The sequence below is a fragment of the Ruditapes philippinarum genome, unplaced genomic scaffold (genome assembly GCF_026571515.1).
Source record: "Ruditapes philippinarum isolate M1 unplaced genomic scaffold, ASM2657151v2 ctg14816_1_1_1_1, whole genome shotgun sequence".
Taxonomy (NCBI): Eukaryota; Metazoa; Mollusca; class Bivalvia; order Venerida; family Veneridae; genus Ruditapes; species Ruditapes philippinarum.
In genome coordinates, this window is record NW_026852875.1 from 1 (window position 1) to 22,016 (window position 22,016).

General features: G+C 32.1%; 1 protein-coding gene and 1 long non-coding RNA gene across 2 annotated transcripts; both read right to left on the bottom strand.

The window, feature by feature from the left end:
• Window positions 1-4,760: 4,760 nt before the first annotated feature.
• On the bottom strand, window positions 4,761-6,343 carry LOC132727198 (uncharacterized). Its single transcript, XR_009625312.1, has 3 exons — window positions 6,199-6,343; window positions 5,888-5,948; window positions 4,761-5,127 (listed from the first exon to the last, which is right to left on the bottom strand). It is a non-coding gene; the product is annotated as an uncharacterized LOC132727198 (long non-coding RNA).
• Window positions 6,344-15,335: 8,992 nt separating this feature from the next.
• Window positions 15,336-22,011, bottom strand: LOC132727206 (uncharacterized; the record flags this gene model as incomplete). The annotated part of the gene is made up of 7 exons (XM_060712631.1): window positions 15,336-15,953; window positions 16,406-16,620; window positions 17,628-17,789; window positions 18,793-18,894; window positions 19,696-20,018; window positions 21,331-21,549; window positions 21,735-22,011. Coding segments are annotated over 7 exons (1,437 nt in total), but the record flags the coding sequence as incomplete, so codon positions are not given.
• Window positions 22,012-22,016: the final 5 nt, after the last annotated feature.

Here is a 22,016-nt window from a genome sequence, read left to right on the forward strand (position 1 = left end):
TAATTTAGATTTTTGTGATAAACATAATTATTGCAGTATGTCACAATCTTTTATAACATAAACAAAAGAAAGTAATCTTAATATACAAAATGTAATTAAATGTTTTTATAGATATAAATATCAACACATTGAATAATCAATTAGAGGACATTCTTAATTTTTTACAGTGAAATTTATATACATCATTATGAAAGTTGTGCTTGTGATGTTTTTTTTATTGATATGATAATTCCAAAAACATAAACCAATATTCTATGTCTTACTCAATTTAACACAGTTATAATTTTATGACTTATAAAAGACCTCAGTGATATTTTTCAATGTCTCATAGAATAACATTATAAAATGAAAATTATCATTTAAAATAAAGTAGGTTACATACATACATTTTATTTTAGATATAACAGATCTCATAGAGGCACAAGACATGCAAATGAAAGATTGTTTGGTGTATGGAAGAGGAAGTTTTATGTCTTACATTCAGAGGTAACTTTTAAACTAAATCATAAACCCATGCAAATATTTCATATAAGGAAGTTTTAGTCAAAACTTTAATAATTAAATAGATTAGAATTTTGTTGTAAAAGGCCTACTTATTGTTCAGTTGCCTGTGAGTAGTTTGAACAGTGCTTTATGGAACACCAGAATCAATGTTTAACAATTATATATACATGTACTTATGAAGGATTAATGATTGTGTTCCAACTTTTTGTAATACTCTAGAATTTCATGTAAACTGAAAGAAATATATATTATTATTATTCAAAGGTACCAAGCAATGTACATAATTTATCTGTAAATTAGTTGCCAAATCAAACCAGTCTGATACATTTGAAATAAAATTTCCATTTGGACACAAATCGGGCCAGAAAATCGCCGATGGCCAACATGGAACTACAAGTACACCTACTGCTTGATCAGCGCTCATTTTTCTAATAACTTTTCTTATAAGCGAGATCGGGGGTACAAACAATCCAAATTCAATTCCCCAGTTTTCGGTAAAAGCATCTACGCCCCACGAGGATGAAGGACTCCAAAACCTTGAAAAGAACCTGACCAATTTGTGTTATGAGGCAAACCAGTCTTCTGACAAATGGCCAAAACGTTTTTCAATCATAGAAAGAAGTTCATTTGAAATACCCCAGTCGTCGTAGTCGACAACTTTTGATAAATAATCGGCTTCATTAAACGATCTGGGAATCCATTCCATGAATAATTGTATGGACTTTGACATACAAATCTTGAAAATTTGTATTGATATGCTTTGTAACTCCTTATTCATGGACCCTTTCTTGACTATTGATGTAATCCCTTGATTTTCACTGAACCACTTGATGCCTTGATTAGAAATAATATGAGTTAATGAACAAATAACCCTATAAACCGCGGTCAGTTTTTTCCACGTGGAGGATTTGCTACTCTCATCAATTGGGCAACTCCGTTAACCGTACTAACCTCGTAACCTGCAAACCCAGAATTACTTGCATCTAAGTAAATAACTTTTGAGCATCTGACAGTATCAAATAAATGCTTGCGATTTTAATGTTCTATATTTTCTTTCCAGAAATGTAACTGATCTAAGCTGTCGTCTGAAAGATGGATAAAACAATCCCATGACCTAGCATTCAAGATATCTATGCTAAGCGAACGGGTCATGATTTGACCTATTTGACCTATGACGATAGACATGAAAATTAGCTGCCCTATCAAACTTGCCACTTTTCAGAATTCAGTGTATTGTGAAAAACGCCTTTTGTATTTTCTGTTCAGGAATAAACAGAACGCCTTCTGTGGAATTTAACAGAACACCTAAAAATTGTATGATCTGAACTGGAACCCAGACAGATTTGTCCACGTTTTGAATGAACCCAGAAAAAAGTAATTCACCTTTTATTTGAACACCTAATTGCTCAGTTTTACTGAAATCTTGGCCACACCCAAAACCATCATCAAGAAACATCAATAATGATTTTCCTTCTCCTCTCCATTTTTTGACTAGGAGACTAGCAACCTTAGTAAAAATATATCAAGCGCCGCTCAAACCAAATGGGAGTACAAGAAACTTGTAATAAGAAATCTTTTTATCTTTATCAACCCATGAAAATCCCAAAAATTCGGTATGTGGCGGATATATCTCAATGAAATGGTACACACTAGTGATTTCGAATTTTATCATGTGACAATCTCTCTTTAAAAAAGATAATGCTATTCTTAAATCCTCAAATTTGACCGACTGTTTCAAAATATGCTTGTTGACTGCTCTTAAATCAATCGTTTCTTACTAGAATTTTCAGACACTGTTAATAGGTTGACAATAAATGGTGGAGCTGAACATTTTTCTATAAGAGCACGGTCTAATAAATCTTGAATTGCCTCGGAAACGAACTGAATTTCGTTTGCAGCAGACCTGGTTTTTTTTCAAAAATGTCTCAGGTGGCAAATAATAAAAAGGAATCTTATAACCGTTTTCTATCACATCAAGTATTATACTGATTAGTACCAATTGAACGCCAAAAATCAATATGCTGAATTAAACGGCCCCTAACAATTATATTCTTTTGGCCTTGTTCATACTCAAAATAGTCACCGGTAAATCTTTGATAATAAAAACTATACTCATCTTTCAAAGAGTCAATGTTCTTTAGCTTATTTGCTTGTCGTTTGCTGTTTCCACTGAGTTCTACCGCCTGTATTTAGACAGTCCCGCCGGAAGTGGCCGAGGTTTCCACATGCGTAGCATGGCCCTGATGCTGTACCGTAGGTCGCGCCTGAAACGCCGCCTTTTCCAGCCCCGCGACTCCACGAAAGGACTGCATTCTCGGAAACGTATGTTGCTGCAACCCTGATTGAAATGAAGGTGCATGTGCTCCCCATGGTTTGCCGTGATAGTAGCCAGATATAACAGGATGATTATCTTAAGACTTGTCGCCCCTGGAACTAGACCTTTTTCGTTTAAGCGCACGATTTTCTGCCTTGTTGATATTGGCATTATCTTCTGAGTCGCTTGCGATTGGATTTGCCTCGTATTATCTGACCGTGTCCCAGTCCCCGGGACTTCCGTCGGCGATTCTAATCAACTTGTTGCACTTTCTCAGTTTCTCAGTGAGTTCTGATAACAACTCCTTCAAATAATCGAATTTACAATGTTCAATAGCCCAAGCAGTCTGTTTGGCTAATTCTTCGAGCTCTGAATTGAAAATAAATTGAATCTTGTTACCCTGAAATTTCCAGACGAGTTCTTGTTCTGATCTCAACTTCTTGACTTCTGAAGCCATGTTGAAGATGTTGCCCTGAAGTTCTTGTTTCCATGATTGAACTTCTTCCCGCTGAGTTTGTAATTCGCCAAGAACACGTAGAAGCTGGTTTTCAACCCGTGAAGTTTCGCCCGGTGAAGACAAGCCACCATTTATGCCATCGTTTGACGCATTGTCATTTTCCATCATACAAAAGTAATCGACGTGTAGAATGGTCAGTAACCCAAAGCTGAACTGACACATAACTTGACTACGGTCAATTCTATAAAGAAATTATATTTATCTGTGCTTTGGGATGAGCCAGACATGCCTGAAGAACTTGATTAGGAGGAACAGCCAAATGTAGATTCATACCAGGGCAATTTAGGATGAAAGGAATATCAGGGCCTATGTCACACAGCAATTCTTTTGACAAAAAAAATATACAATAGTGTGATGGAATTTGTGTGAATTGATGCAGTAATGTGACTTGTTGAATATAATTTGTAATGATTTCACCACTACAGTGTGATTAACAATTGAATATATACTGGAAAAAACTTGTTGTATATTTTTTACTGCAAACATAGTACATATAAAATATAAAAGGAGTACATTGTACATATACCACCCAGTTTGTAGTAATTGCAAGCAATATTCATGCCTTTTTATGCCACCACAGCATGCGATGCTGTGGCATAAAGCGATTCACCTGTGTGTTATTGTATCATCTATAGGTCCCCTACCAAAGATTTTCAAATTTTGCTTCTAGTGCCAAAATTAGCCCCCGCCAAGGGGGGGGGGAGAGAGAGAGTCCTCTACCAAGATTGCTTAAATGATTGACCTGGTATCAAAAGTGGCCCCGTCCTTGGGTCACTGATTTTCATTATGTACATATAATAAGAACAGAAACTAAAACAAATGTTTTTTGAAAAAGGGAAAGCTAGAACTTAGATATTTGACATGAAACATTCTCTGGTGGACCTTTATCAAGATTATTTTAATTTACTCACTGTGGCAATTAGGTCAATATATAAAACATGGGCATCATTTAAAAAAGAAAATTATTAGAGATGACCATTTTTGTATTATCAGAAGCAGTTTGTTTGTATAATATTTCTGACCAATTCATATAAAGTTCAAAATTGAATGTGTAATAGGTACACACCAGTTATATAGAAAAAAAATGGATTTTGTAATGTTGCTTAACATGACTCTTTTTTTAGGTTCGTTATACATGTATATTGATACAGGAAACTAATTATGCAATATTTCCGTTAAAATAATGGTTGAAATTCAGGACTATATTATAACTAACTATAAACATTTCATTTCATATTTAATCTCTTCATTAACATGTTGACTAACAATTTTAGATGAAAACATAACTATAGTCAACAAATAACAAATACAAATGTAGAAGTATAAGAATATTTTCAATAAATTATGAATATGCAAATTATTATATTTTCTCCTTATTAGCAAAAAATCTAAGGAAAATGTGCAATGTTTCTCTGATGTGTTTCAAATGGGTACATACTATTAATTAATTATTATGTAGGTTATTTAAATATTTGTGTATGCAAGCTAGTCCCAAAAATATTGAGAAAATATTTTACTCCAGCAAGAATTTGATAAAAATCTACCATTTAAAAAAACAAAAATGTAACCAAAATATACACAAAAAGGTAAATATAAAACGAGCAACAGTTAAACCTCAAACAACATTATTCTTCTTCAGAGAAAAGTTTCTTTACCATTGAATCTAATACTGAATTAACTTTAGGTAATGTCTCATTTAGTTGCTGGAAAACCAAAGTCTGCATTTCTTTTTTCATTTTCAATTTTGATTTTGAAATATTCAGCTTGTAAGTCTTTAAGACTTTTCTGTGAGCTGAAATATATAATTATAAAACATAAAAAGAAATTTTACAATTATAATAACAATTATGTTGATGAAAATTAACATTCATTATTCAAGGCATGACTACCAAAAAGCACTCAAATGTCCATCTTTTCCTCAGCACTTGATGTGAACAAGACCGTGTTCATTAAAATGCGACAGAAAATCCCTAAAAGGTCCATTATGCCTTAGAAATTCTTTTAGTTTTGTTACTCAAAACTTTTTTTAAATTTTCGTGCTGTACTTTTATAGTATCCAAAAGATTACACATTGGCCAATTACCTGACACATGTTTTGCAATTTTGTTGCTTTTTAGCAATAAAAACTGTTAAAGTTGAAGTAATAGTTTGTATGGAAGTCAAAATACTTCTTTGTTAGCATTTTGTTATTTTAATGATAAATTATTTCATATTTATAGCAAATTTACTCAGGTAACAATTAAGCATCTTACATCCTCTTACAAAATTACTTAAATATGATAAAATTTATGTTTATCCTTTACAAAAAAGTAAAAATGTGTTACTGAGGCACAATGTGCCTCTAAGTAATGGATGTAAAGTAAACTTTAATACTTTTAAGTTCAACTAGGAAGATAATTCTGGAAATATTGATTCTAATAACATATGTAAATTACTCAAGACAATTAAATTGTCTGCACAAATAATTTCTTCAGAAATCTGGACTAATCAAGTGATTAGGACAGCTGTCCATGTACATATGCTAAAATCACATTAATACAAATTGTTAATACCTCTTTTTTGTAGTTGAAGGTTGCTTCACGCTGTTTATACTTGCTTGTTTTGGATCTTCAACTACAAACAAACAATTTTTTAAAGGTGGTTTTAAAATGACATTTTCAGTTCTTATAATGTGTGTATTTAGTATACATTAAAATATAACTGTTAAATAGTTCATGTTGATAACATAATATATGTTATGTGTTATGTTATTGACTTATTGTGTTAAGTTTATATATACACACATTCAGATCATTACAACTACATAAATATACCATTAATCAACACTCTATAATAACCCTAGGGAATTAGCATATGTTATTACCTTCATCATCATTTGTAATTTGTGAAAATGTGTCATTGCCAATCTGTGAAGAGTCATATTGATCTGTTGATCCTGAAACTTTAAACACAATGAATCCTGAAATCAGGAAAGTGAATCATTGTTACAACAAGTTATTATATTAAGATTAAAGTTTATTGTACAACATCAGTATGAAGTATTCCACATGTATCCAAACAGTATATTTGAAATCAATAACTTTAAAGTTACCCTGATCAATCTACATATGTTTAACTGACTTATCATTTTTTCAAATGAATTGGTTTTCTTTTTTATCACGGTCACATAAATTTAGATGTTTTAAACAGTCATACCATTCTCTGTGACCTGTACTGGAAGGTCTGTAATGTATACAGCTGCACTTTCAATGTCTGGTGTTGCTGAATTCAACATTATTTAAATAATTATTTTAATTGAATTGAAACACATTAATTACAAATTGTGCTTTTTAGATTTATTAATATTTAATTTCATTACTAATTATAAGTAATAGCTCTAATCTAGCTGATCCGTATGATTAAATACATATTGCCTTACAAGATTTTAATGAAGTAAATGAATGTTCCTATTTTCTTTCTTTATTTATTTATTTATTTGCATTTATTTATTCATTAATCCATTTATTTGTTTATTTATTTGCATACTGGTACTGCATATTTTTAACTGGATAAATCATAATGTATACAGAATAAACATTTTTTATTGCAGTGTATATATATAGTATATTGTAAATGTCTTAAAGTATCAAAATTCATTTCAGGAATGGAACAAGATCTAGTTAAATATTTGATAGACAGTCAATGAAAAGCATTTTACTTAGTAATGACAATTAATAACATTACTTTCTATTATCAAAACTAAATATTATTACTACTTTATATCATTGCATATATAAAAATCCCCCATAGAGAACCTCACAATCAAAGAAAGATAACTCAGTTAGATCAAATTTGATTGGTAGATGCCATGGTTCGTATAAATAATCTATTTATAGTTCATAACGGTTCGTATAAATAATCTATTTATAGTTCATAACAATAATACTCACTTATGTTGATAAATGTCTCGGAATCAATTGCCCCTGGTATTCCATGAAATGCAGCTGATTTCTGAAAAAGCCCAGCTATATCGTCCAAAATTGGATCTGCGAGAGGGCAGGGGGCAACCTCCCGTTTTGCCTGCGGAGATCTTTTGCAGGGTTACCTCTGTCTTTGCTTTTTTGGTCAGGTTTCCCCATTTCTCCCTGACCTCTGCGACATTTCTCGGGGCAACACCGACACTGACAACTGCCTTGCTGACTGATTCCCAGGCCTATCAAGAACATACAGTGAAAGTATTTAAGTTGTGCAAGACTAATCTCGATTCAATCAAGCATTGATCAACCTTTTCGATGTTTATGTAGGAAATCTAATTAAATGTTATTTATTTTTTAGATATATAGCGTATAAACATCTAGTCCAACATACTAGACTTGTCGAAGAGTATTATCAAGATAATTTTTGACGGGCGATGTCAAACTACAATCGTTAGAACTTACACTGTCCTGCATTTTTTTCGTCACTCCCGACGATCTATTGCAGTGCTTTGCATTGATAACAGTGAAATGATCAATTACTGAGGATTTCAGTGCCTCAACCTCAGACAACGTGAAGTTTTTTGACCTTTCAACACTGGTTCCTCCATTGTTGAACGAACTGTAGTCGACATCTGTCGCCTGTCAAATTTGACATATTCCGCGAAAATAACGTAACCGGAACTAGAATTTATAGCATGTCGGGATTAGATTTGGTTAGTTTAACCAGCGGTTAATTGTTACCATTTTGGTTTGTTAACCTTTTGGTTATCTCGATTAATACAAGTGACTAACTAGATTGGTAAGTTAACCAAAGTTGGTTAAATTTAACCCAGGGTTAGCGTTTAACCCAGGGTTAATTTAACCAACGTTTATACTATTGAATATATTAGCTTAGTTAATTATTCGATTTATTTTTATTTTTCTTTGCATAGACTACACAGTGGACTTAGTTGTGTATAACAATAGTCGAGAAAAAATTAAGTGTTCCTATAACATTTCATACCCTGACTTGCAAAGCAAGCAGTCAACAATTAAGCCAGGATACTATTGGAATACTGGGATATTGTATGGGACAGGTAATATTTGTATCAAGCTGATCAATTTCTAAAAACAAGAGGGCCATGATGGCCCTGGGGTCGCTCACCTGTACATAGGGCCCCAGGGCGGGGCCAGTTTAAATAAAAGGGCTTTTATTTGAACAAACTTGGAAGACACCCATTAAAAGATGTTTCATGATGTTAAGTTTTTCCTATACACAAATAATGAAAAACAATGACCTTTTCCCCCATCCCCCCTCCTCCTGGCAGGGCCAATTTTAACCCAAGGGCTTTTATTTGAACAAACTTGGTAGACACCCATTAGAACATATTTCATGCTAAATATCTTAGCTCTAGCTCTTTGGGTTCTTTAAAAGAAGATTTTTAAGTTTTTAATTACTATATGCAATATAGGGAAAATCAATGACCCCCTAGGGCGGGGCCAATTTTAACCCAAGGGCTTTTATTTGAACAAACTTGGTAAACATCCATTAGAACATGTTTCATGCTAAATATCTTAGCTCTAGCTCTTTGGTTTCTTTAATAGAAGATTTTTAAGTTTTTACTCTATATATATAGGGAAAATCAATGACCCCTGGTACGGGGCCAATTTTGACCCCAGGGCTTTTATTTGAACAAATTTGGTAGACACCCATTAGAAGATGTGTCATGCTAAATATCTGAGCTCTAGCTCTTTAGGTTCTTTAACAGAAGATTTTTAAGTTTTTACTACATGTTAATAGGGAAAATCAATGACCCCAGGGCTTTTATTTGAACAAACTTGGTAGACACTCATTAGAAGATGTTTCATGCTAAATATCTTAGCTCTAGCTCTTTGGGTTCTTTAAAAGAATTTTTTTTAAGTTTTTACTATATGCATTTAGGGAAAATCCATGACCCCCTTGGGCTTTTATTTGAACAAACTTGGTAGACATCCATTAGAACATGTTTCATGCCAAATATCTAAGCTCTAGCTCTTTGGAATTTTTAGAAGAAAATTTTTTAAAGTTTTTACTATATGCATATAGGGAAAATCAATGACCCCCTGGGGCGGGGCCAATTTTGACCCCAGGGCTTTTATTTGAACAATCTTGGTAGACACTCATTAGAAGATGTTTCATGCTTAATATCTTAGGTCTAGCTCTTTTGGTTCTTTAAAAGAAGATTTTTTTAAGTTTTTACTATATGCATATAGGGAAAATCAATGACCCCCTGGGGCGGGCCAATTTTGACCCCAGGGCTTTTATTTGAACAATCTTGGTAGACACTCACTAGAAGATGTTTTATGCCAAATATCTAAGCTCTAGCTCTTTGGGTTTTTTTAGAAGAAGATGTTTAAAGTTTTTTCTTTTGGTTGCCATGGCAACCAGAGTTCTGCATGGAATGGAATTCTTTGAACAAATTTGTTTAGGCTTCACACAAGGAACATCCCTGTGAAGTTTCATTATGATCTGCCTTATGGTTTCAGAGGAGATGTCGTTTGAAAAGTGTGAACGGACAACGGACGACGTACGACGGACGACGGACGAAGAGAGGTCCTAATAGCTCATCCTGATCATATGCTCAGGTGAGCTAAAAAAGCCAAACCGAAAGTTCGAACATTTTACTAAAATTTTAGGTTATATAACTGTAATAATTAGCATTTAAATAGTAAACGGGGCTATGATTAATCATATGAAAATATATGAGAAAGTTAAATTATAAGAACACATAAGTAGTCTACGTTAATATGACCAGTGCAAGGCATCATCACAATTGCGGCTAGGCGTGGCATTGGTATTTATAGATAATAAAAGTTAATTGAAAAAATAGATAGCATACCAATATTTCAATAGTGATTTATTTGTTTCGCCCTATTTAATACTTATCAAGCAGTCATGTGTGTTCTATTGCAGCTGAAATAGGTAGTAACAAAGTCACTGTATCAATTTAAATTGTTGATAATGATACCTTGGGTGCAAATAAATCATCAAATAAAAATGAGATTTATATTATAAAGGTTGATTTATTAACTCAAACTTCCATTGAATACAACATATTAGTAATCATTTTCCCAATAATTGATGATTTAGATTACTGAATTCGACCAAAGTATTGTTAAAAAAGAACGATAATTTCAGACTAAATAACAAATTACGTTGCGTTCAGGGTTTAACCAAAAGTCCTCTTAACTCATGATATATCCGATAAAACTTTTTTTTGTAAAATGATCCAGATTTGTTAATTTTCCAGTTCAAGGTATTTTATGTGGAGCCTATAAAAGTTCAATTGGAATGTACTATGTAAATTGTACGGAGAAACGCTTTTCGTTATGTACGTTGCATACACGGTTTGTAAATGGTTTAAAAATTAAAATCTCAGACAAGTAATATACATTGACATTACCTCAGTGTTCTAAGGTCTATCTGAAATTACAATACTAATGCAAACAACATGCTGTCTTCTTTTCGGTGGTCCTGTGTTGCAATTCTTTGGGGGTGACGCTCATTGAATGCCGCCCTTTTTATTGTACTTGGTTTCATATCTTTTGTTATTCATGTTTTTAACTAATGATAAGGATTCCAAATATATACAAAATAAATTAATGCTATTAATCTTATTAAACTATGTATCATACGTTGTCGGGAGTTAAAAGTTACTAGAAGCAACACAGTTTTATAATTTTAAGTTGAAACTTGAAATTGTGTTTGTAGTTGGATGTTTTTTTCTCCTAAAAAATAACTTTAATGTGTTATCATACTGAAAATTATAATTTAAATAATAATGAAAAAAGAACGACAAAGTGAATTACTTTGTTGTTATCCGTAGGTTCAAGCAATGGAAATGGGCCAATAAATAACTTTTGTATGATGGCTAGTGTAAAACTTATTGCTAAAATAAATCTTGTCTCAGTTTAGTTTTAAATCTAAAGATCTTAATCGTCATCGTATGCCATTACAGGTCATCAGAACTCACTCAATGCACTATTTGGGAACACGCAATGTCTTGCGCGTAGAATTGTTGACATCACATTCATTGTTTGCAATGTTAACTAACATTATATGTTTGCAATTTTTCAAATTAAATTCAAAGCTATTTAAAATGAATATAAAATGTTTATATAAATAAAAATAGATAAGCAATTTATATTTTTTTTTAAATATCATAGTTGCAAAGAAGTATGGATGACAAATTAACTGTATATTGTATAAGTCACAAAATGCAATAAGCAAAATCAAAACTATTTTTCCGTATTTTCTATTTGGTGAATGATACATAAAACATTCTGAATAAAAAATCGTGACTAATCATTTTAAAATAATCACGGAATTCTACTCCCACATGTCTGAAAATTTTTCATTTGTGTATGATTTACACAAATTGCTATTTCTATAAAATGTACTTTGTTTTCACTAAATCCATATTTAAAAAAGATTTCGAGTGCATAAATATACAAAGTAGTCAAGAAGTTACGAAAAAACAATGGCACGTCAATTGACATCAATTTTGGCAAACTAAAATAGAGTCAAAAGACGATAAATATTTCTACGCTGAATGTACTCAAAGGTTTTTAATAGTTCTTTTTGTAAGAGCACATCAGCATAGAAACAGTTTCCATATCGGATGTATTATCACATGATATTATATTATACATATCGACATTAAGACCTATAGCCTTTGTGGTTATTTTACTCGAGACGTGTAATATTATGCAGCAATGAACAAACTCAAACCTAAATACAACATCTGCTTAAACTTTGTTGCATTTAACATTTTTGAGTCAATTTGTAAGGGAATACGGCCACGGTTACAGAACACACTACAACTGCCACAGAACCAACGGCAATGTCGATGACAAGCTCCAAAGAAACAGTTGCGGATACATCTCATACATCAACCAAACAACCAATGGGAGTACAAACTTTAAGCAAAGCTAAATCAAATTATAAGAACATTCAACCACAAGAGGAAGAGCAAAGTTCAAGTTGTACTTTAATTTGATTCATTTTTTCTATTTTATACGTTTGCATGACTTTCGATGAAATTATCATTCAGTTAATTTATAAGGTCTTTTAATTTATTTTTTATTAAACTTAATTATTTTGCATGTATGGACACCAGTATCAATCACAAAGTAAAATATCTAAGTATATGTTGTATGCATCGCAAACAGACAAAACCTTTCAGCATCTTATCTCAGACATAAAAATTTGACATTGGAATAATTTCTTGGCATTAAGATGGTGATATTTTCCATAGACGTATTTTCGGTAGAGATCATTTGGTAAAAAAAAGCTTGAAATCAGAAATGCTGCAGAACATTAAAATGCCAATGAAAGGTATGTATAAGTAATTATTGGATTGCTGGACTGTACAACATATAAATGATGTAAGATTACTTTCTTGGGAAACACATGTTTTAATGATAACTTAAGTTTTAATGTCATACGGTAAAAATAAGCAGCACATGAATTTTATAATATCTTTCGAACAAATGAAAGCAAACACTGAAAAACAGGAAACCCACAAACGATTTCAAAAGGTTTTTTTCCCAGTCATTGTTCATTGAATTCTAGCATTTGATTAAAAATCATAATATAATTATATGAATGTTGCGATTCTATTATTCATGTGTATTTATTTTCCGCAATGACGCATTTCAGATATAGGGATAAAAGTTGGTATACCACTTGGAATAATATTACATTTGACATGTGGAGTTTTAATTATCATTCATATTTACAGAAAAGGGTAAGATGTGTATTTATTCATTAAAGGTCATGGTGAACGTGGCTAAAATTCTTACATTTACATGGATTTTCGAAAAAATATTTAGACAGAGCTTTATTATCTCAGTGCTATTAATTTTCTTATTGTTAATTAACAATGATACCAGTATTCCAAGTGTTGAAGTTGGAATACTATACAGTACTTTGATCTGATAATTAGTTTTGACCAGAACATCTAGTGTTGATGACGAAACTGCTATACCCAATGTTTGGTCCTTGTTTGTCTGTTCCCTCAAGTAAGATATTTATCAATGCTGAGATGTTTTCAATGCTCACAACAAATGAAAGGTTGCATCAGTCAATAAAGCAACGTTTTTATTCTTTCATGTTTCTTTGCCTTCCATGTATATATGCAATATGTTTAAACAGTATGCAACATATTTCTTTTATTATTTTGGATTTCAATTTATATTATGTGTAACACCATTATTCAAGGGAAGAAGAAAAACTGGCGATATCTAAAGTATTTGAGATTTATTGAAACGGTGTGATATTAGCAGAACAAATATCAAACAAAACAGGTACAATACATGAGAAAGGAAAATAACATGCTAACATGTATATATGTAAGATGTGAATTCAAAGCATCAAACGCGCAAGACACGAAATAAAACAAGTAAACATTATTGTCATTGACTTTTTAATTGGTTTTACTATTCCATGATAATAACCAAGATATTCTTAGTAGGTATGTCTAGGTAAATCATCGCATTTATTATGGTGGCAATTCCAGATGCATTTGCTACTATTGCTATCAATATATTTACAGATATATAAAAATTAAACCTAACTTTACCATCTACTAACATGTTTTACTAAAAGAACCCATAAACTGACGACCCATTTACATAATATTACAAAATTACACTTGACAGATAACTGTAAAAATCATAAAACATAATTATATCATAATGAACATACGTTAAATTACATATCCACCTTATGTAATGTTTTCAAATACACGCCATGGGGTAACACTTTACTAATCTAGGGGTTCTTAGCTCAGTGTTATTGTTTGCATTTGCCATTATCAATTTTGGTGATATCAATATGACAATGATATCAGTCGCTACTGTGTAGAACCTGACCAGACTGCATAGATGTACAGGCTGGTCTAGATCTGCGTTAATGACAAAAACTAATTACCTTCGGTTGGTTTCAGCAGGGCAAGAATTTAATAATTCCTAATTCCATAAAACGTTGGAAGTATTTTATGCAAAATATATTGAAATCAATATTTAAGTGCAACGTAACGCTGTTTTGAAAACATGAATGTTGTCTCAGCAAATGAAATTGTGTGAAGAATATGCTTGATGACATGGATATCAAACCAAAGTTAAGTTGCAGTGACTATGTTTTCCGGGCAATGGCAGTATATTGTCTTACAGGCATAATTTCAGTAGGAATTATATACCAATGAGTAAACCAAAACTTCCTGCCGGGATTCGAACACACAGCGGTATGGGGCAAGTGGATCGAAGTCAACGAAATTAAGCACTCGGCCACGTTCGCCACTATCCTCTTAAATGAGATGCTCAGATTAGCTAAAGCATTGTATTCATGGAATACAAAAGCTGACTTTTATTGCAAATCATATATTAAATAATAATAATTAACCCCATTATGTAGCTGTATATATATATCCTATTTTTAATAATAGTAATAATAATAATAACAAGATGACGACGATGATGATGATGATGATGAAACATCTATTTGCTTTACAGCTTTAATTAAGTGTGCACATGCAGTCTTTTTACCTCTTATTAGCCGAATGTTATGTGATTATCAAACAGCTTTATTACATTATCTCATATATCAAAACAAAACTTGCAACTTAGTTCCCTTTACGAATTTAAAAAAATGTTTTATTTACATTCCCCGTTGGGTACCTCATAGACAAGCGTATATAAATCTTTATATTCTTAAGTTAAGTACATAGCTCGATTGTGTTGAAAGCTATATTATAAGCTTATTAAAACACTCTCGAATCTGTTCCTAGAACCGACAAGTACTATGCAATGAGTGTAAAGTTTTTCGCTTAAGGAAACAACGGATTTCCCTATCTGACGGGGTTTAAACAAACGTGGACAGTTTTCCTTAGATTACTAGTTGGATGAGTTAATACCACTCGGCCATGACGTCAAATATATTCCTTTTCATTGACTAAAAGAAGTACGTTCATTAACGTTCACATGGTATTTGCAAATTCAGATTATTTTATTAAACCCCTATGTATGAGTTTTATTTATTTATTTCTTAATACAGAAATTATTTCGAGCATGTCATGTATTAAAATAAATGAAAATTCTAGCAGCGTTCTTTGTGATTGGAATCTAAATGATATCTTTCCAGAAGAGCATGTTTAAAACAATATTTTCAGTATGTTTAAATTTAAATTGCCTTTTTTGACGAAAATTTGACCGGATGGCAGAGCAAAATTGGAAACAAACTGCCAACTTATTAAGTTTCTATGACTAGGAGCTTATAAAGGAAATATTATCTTATAATACAGGGCATGTTAGAGAAAATTTTATGCGTTATGAAAATGCAGAGTGTACTTATATGAAAATTACATTTTTAAAATAAATATATATTATTAACATGATCTGGTAAACGTTAAACTAGTGTTCCAGGTATGTAAAACAAAATGCTACGTAAGAAACATGAAACAAAATGAACTCTAGCTACAGCAAATACTCAGTCCTGCTGATGAATTATAAACGAATAGTTTGTGTAAAATCATTGTTTTTGATTTGCTCAATGAAATCGTCATCCACGTCATCAATTGTCACACCTTTTACCGTCAACTCCTCTCTTACCCTCTGTAAATATGTAGCGTCAGGATATCCAAACCTAACGAATAAAGAGAAATAGTTCCGGTAATAATAGCTTTAATAGGCATATTTTCCCATGACTCTTGCACAGTTTCCGTAATAAGCTCTACCTATTCTGTATCAAAATATGATCAAAAGAACCTTATGATGTACATAATGGGATGGAATTATTGTGACGGAGTCCAATATTTTGAAGATTTTTCTAAGCTCAAACTCTGATCTCATGTACGATCAGTATTTGTGTTGGTCACAAACTAAGACAGAATGTAAATTGATCAGTCAACCCAGAAAAAATATAACCTCGGTGCATATTTGTCACCAACCATCAGAGGTGGCACATTAACTGAAATATCTATTGTAACTCGTTTCTAACTTGTATGTTTTTCTTAATATTGATTTTTGTTTTCATCTTAAAGCGTTTTATTTTAACTGATTATATACTCAAAGGTAACTATTTATAAGAGATCTTACTGTGTAAAAGGTGTAAGGTCTGTCTTATGATGGATGTCATTCCAAGTGATAACACCTTCTTTTCCCGTTGTTCTAGACGTTCCTATTGTAAAAACAAGACGACGCTCAAAAGCAACCTTCAGCATTGCACATATCTCCCTGCCCTCCTTGTTGTCAGGTAAATATGCTGTACGAGAAATTCCTTTGTAAAAGTCACCAGGTCTAGGGTGATCCGGCTATAAAAAAAGTTTTAGAAATTAATAGGATCACCCAGAATTATTACATAATTACTTTTGGTTTATATTTTATCATGCATATGCAGTATTTAAGCCCCTAATTTTTCATCTACTTTTTGTAAGTAGTGCAAATATGAAACAGAGTTCAAGCTTTGTATGAAATAATTATTACCATTTTACAAGTTACAATGAGATTAGAGTATATGGAGAAGGTTTATCCGATGAACGAAAAAGTGTATCTTGGTGAGCTTTAGTGACCCAAGATTCATATTCACAGCAAACCAGATATACCTCCTATCCCGACAACATTTGACTATGGCCTAGTTTAATCATGTTTTTTTACTATTTAAATGGTTTCATTCTTATTTTACCCCACATTAAAACAGCGTCTATATGCAGTTTTGTTTTGCTTCTAGCCATGTGACGTCACCAAAGGGCTTACCGTGAGACGTACGTAATGACTGGAGATAGATAAGTTTTTATCCTGCTGATAAATATTTTATCGAGAGTAGCAGGATAAAACACATTTTTAATTAAGTGAGAACCTACATGTTTTCAAATAACCAACACAAAACAAAACAATAACAAATCTTAAAAATATGCAAACAGTGTCAAATATTTCCATCTTAACCCTTTTTATTCTGTATGCAACAATATTCTAACTATTCAAACTGTATGCAACCATATTCTAAAAAAATGTAATTCATTATCTTATAACATTTAAAATAGAAAGAATGGTTCTGAGCCTATTCATAGAGGCAACGGTTAATTCAAACTACTTTTTACGCACCCTAGCAACGGCTATGACAGAACTCAACATTAAGCAAAGAATATGGTTAATTAAGAATTTTAGACGAATCCAGTTTAAACAGCCTTATTATACATACGTTTCTATGTAGGTTTTAGTAAAAAACAAAGATAAACAAGAAATGGCGACGTTCAATGAACGATAAATGGTCACTTTATCTATGTCCAAAGCTCAAAGAAGTACATTTCAAATCAAATACCCCTTGTTTTCCATTTTCGAACTGATACATTATAGAAATGCTTTTGCAACCTTCAAACCCTGTTACATATCGGTGGATTTTCTCGATTCTCATTTTACCAGATGGTTGGTCACCGGTTACTTTACCGCAAACCTTTCCACATGTTGGACAAACCATTTTTATCTAAAAAATACATAGAGGATATTTTACGTTCCTTAAACATGTCAAATAAATCAACTTAAAAAAAAGAAGAAAAATGTGAGCTTAGAGACCAAATCTTAACCAATGAATTGGGTTTAGCTTTAAATTTACTTGCTTTAATCCAAAATATATCTGTAGAACAGAAAGAAGTACAATGCATACACTTATCATAATTATATGATTTTAATTGAATACTTTACATACAATGTGTGTACCCATATCATGTGAATTTCGATACAGAAAACTCTAAAAATATGAAAAAAGGGTGATCCCTCAGAAGCAATTAAAACAACCATATACTACGAAATTGCTGACTCAGTTCGATTGAGTCTGTCAATGACAGATAAAGTAAAAGTGTAAAATCTTTCACGCCCACTAGCACCGGCTTTTGCAGTATTCAATGAATTGGAATTAATGATCCCGAAGGACTAGAAAAAAATATAATACCACTTAAGTATAGTAAGGGGCAACTTTTTACAGCTTTCACATGGTACTTGACGTAGTGTAAAATCTCGAAAAGAGTGGTCCTTAGAACATATGGAAATGAAATAATATGATTTTATGTCTTCAAATCATGCACAGTTTCCCATCTCTGTGTCAACAGTGTTTATCAGGTAACAGTCATTCCAATGTCAATAAAGTAGTAATTAGTTGTTTTTTTTAAATGTTCTACCTTTGTGTCAGTAACCTTATAAGACTAAATGAGCAAACATTTTGTTATTCATTAAAGATGCATGCAACGGATATTGTTTAAACCAGTTATTATATACATGTGTACCTAAGAAAGAATATGATACTCTTTAAGGCCGAATTAAAATAATACGCGTCCCATTTTCATTTACTCCGTTCAGATTTTGTAATAACCAAGAATGGTATTCAATATATATAATTGTTAGCAAATTCAGTTAACTTGCGTTATAACCTAAATGAATATAAAATGCCTATTACATACTGAAATAATTTGTGTGAATAAATTACTACTAACACGAAAGTATCCGTCGATGCATTCAGAGCAAAATATATGCCCGCAGTTTAATCTTTTCTCATCGGTTACACTGTCCATACAAATGACACAATCCTCGGTTGTCTGAATAAAAAAAAATAATCATAAAATCAGGCATAATAAATAATTCTAGTAAACACATAATAATTTAAAGGTCAAAGCTAGAATACTTTGAGAATTAGTTTTTTTACTAAACAAATAAATTCGTCAAAAAGTACGCCGTCATAAAAACACTGAATATTTATAACAATAACAGCAACTAGTGTTAGTGGCGTAAGATGCTTCATTTGTTTGGTTAAAAGATCTAAAGACTTTCAAGTCACAGCAACACTTTACTTGGCGCTTCTTCTTGCACAAATTAACGCACAAAACACATGGGTAGAACTTGCGAGCTTGTTTGTTGTTTTTTTACGACGATGTTAACTCAGTTTCTTTTCCATATTCACATCTTAGGCGTTAATCAACCTAACCGACTTCGCCTAATAACTTATCAGCAATTATCAATTTCTCAGCAAGTGTCAGACTATTAATACCACATACATTTTTGTAATTCATGAAGCAACGGTGAGAGGCTAATGACCATTAGGATCAATTTTCACGGACCTAAGACATTTGGATAGCTTCCTCAAATGAAAGAAAACAATCATGAGTCGTTTTGTAGTCTCAAACTAACGGCGAGGTGAAAGCGACTTAAATTCGCTAGTAACAAAAATTATTTACTTAAGTACGTGGCATGTAAATATTACTTGATGATTTATTCTAAGTATATATAAAATGTGTATGTACATGAATATACGCTCATATATGATATACGTCTTAATGACTCTTATTTATTTAAATATAAATTTTAAACAAACGGCCTTCCTATATATTATTATAACACACCTGTTCAACAGCTGATTCGTTGTTGATATGTACCTTAGATTTGTCCCTACCAGTGTTCTTTATGTTTTTCATTGCATTTGTTTCTTTATCGTGTATCCCCATCTTTGTTTGTTCCACTTGTGTGTCAACAAACTTACTTAAACAATTCGGCGCAGCTTTTCTTTCAGTTAACATAGCATAGAATATTTTTTGAACAATATCTATCATGTCCGAATCTTTATCCACTACATGTAGTTCTTTCAAGGAGTCGGTTCTGTCACCAAATTCAAGAATTGCCTCTGCATACTGCACTGCACACACATCCTTCGGAACTTTAAATATACCTAAATTGAGAGAAATTTATTTGCGTTTATGATATGAAATTTTGGTCTAGAAATCTGAATTTTAACTGTGACAGATTGGTGGACACTCATATATTTGTGACAACGTGCACGGCCAACAAATCAGGTATTTTTTGTTATACAGAAAATATTCGCTTAAATAAGGCGCATATATCTCAAGTGAGCTGTAATATTTTAGTGATTGATATCAACCAGACTATAAACTTTAAAAAAAGCAAATGGGGGCTCATGTAAGATTTCTGGAAAACGTTTCATTTCTGTGTATACAAGATTCCTTTGTCATAGGATAATAACGCTTATGATAAACTGACAGTTAACGTTGAATTACATTAGAAACGATGACTTGCTTATCATTGTTTTTCAAAAATTTGATTACGTCATTAAAGACGTTTTCGGGAGTTTCATATAGACATATAGGCAAAATTAAAACTGTTCAATAGAATTTCTTTAAACTTGCATGTTGCATGAAAACAGAAACATTTTAAGCGAAAAATATATTGGGGTCACCGTTCTCGTTTTTGAGTTATCTGCCCTTGAATTGGACTTTTTTGTTAAATTCAAGGGCAGATAATTTACAAAACAGGTAAACAATACATTTTTTTCTTATTTTCATGTAGCTTACCTTCGTTTTAGTTGATATGCAAAATTTCAAGAATAAATTAGAGTGGGTAGTTTTTATTCCCACTTCTTCTTTTAACCTGTGCGTTTTTTCTTAAAAAAATGGCCTATATTTTAAGAATTTAAAATACCTTTATTTTCATTGAAAAAAATTAACAGAAACGATGTTAGGAATTGCATTTTATTATGTATTGTACTCAACAATAAAAAGAAGAACATAATCCAGAAGTAAAAAAAAATATTTATCTAAATATGTATAAGTTATCTGCCCTTGAAATGACCTCAAATAAGTAGAAAAGTCTGATTCAGGGGTAGATAACTCAAAAACGAGAACGGTGACCCCAATTTTTTTTCGCTTAAAATGTTTCTGTTATCATATTCTAACAACATGCCAAGTTTAAAGAAATTCTATTGATCAGTTTTAATTTTGCCTATATGTCTATATGAAAACTCCCGAAAACGTCCTTAACTCTATTACAATTGATATAAAAGGTATGCTATATAAAGATATGCTTAATATTTTCACACGTATTACCGATATATGTTACAAATAATAATATGTTTTAACAGGTTACAAAGCGCGTTGTGAGCGGTTGCAAATAGCCTGCAAATGCATCAAATCAATTGCATAATTAATTCAGTGTTAAGATTTTTGTTACGTATATTCACAACCTACCTGAACTTATAGTTGGTATAGCGAGTGTTTTTATTTGTTTACTTTCTGCCATCCGCAAGCACTGTAGATATGTAAGTTTTAAATCGTCAGCACATTTTTGTACGTTTGCCTCCGTAAATGGTTGGTAGTCTCTCCACCTAGGACCAACAGCATGCAGCACATATGTAAAGTCAAGGTTCCCACCCGATGTACACACGACCGAAGACACTTTGAGTTTGCCTAATTTGGAAGAAAGGCTATCGCAGTATAATAACTTATTGAAATAACTCCCGTGTTACACTATGAAAAAAGAATGAAGATAAAGTTTAAGTTTTTTTTATTTCCTAAACGACAAAACAAACTGAAAGATAGCTCTAAATAAGAAACTAGAAATTAAAGTTTTACAGCAAAGAAGGAAAATTTACCTTCCTCTTTCACAATATTCCTGCTTTCCTCTTCGAGTTTTTTCCCAGCGTGCTTAGCAATAGCCCCCGCTATGCCTCCGATATGCCGAAGATCTTCATTAGCAGCATTTACTATTCCTTCGGTCGGCACTTTTAAAATGTCGGCCTCATAAACCTTTATCACTAAGTTACCATTTTCATAAATTTCTAAGTTTTTTACATCTTTGGACCACGATATTTCTTTATCTTTAGATTCCAATATTGCTTTAGCATTCAACACATTTTCTTCCCGGCCAGTTATTT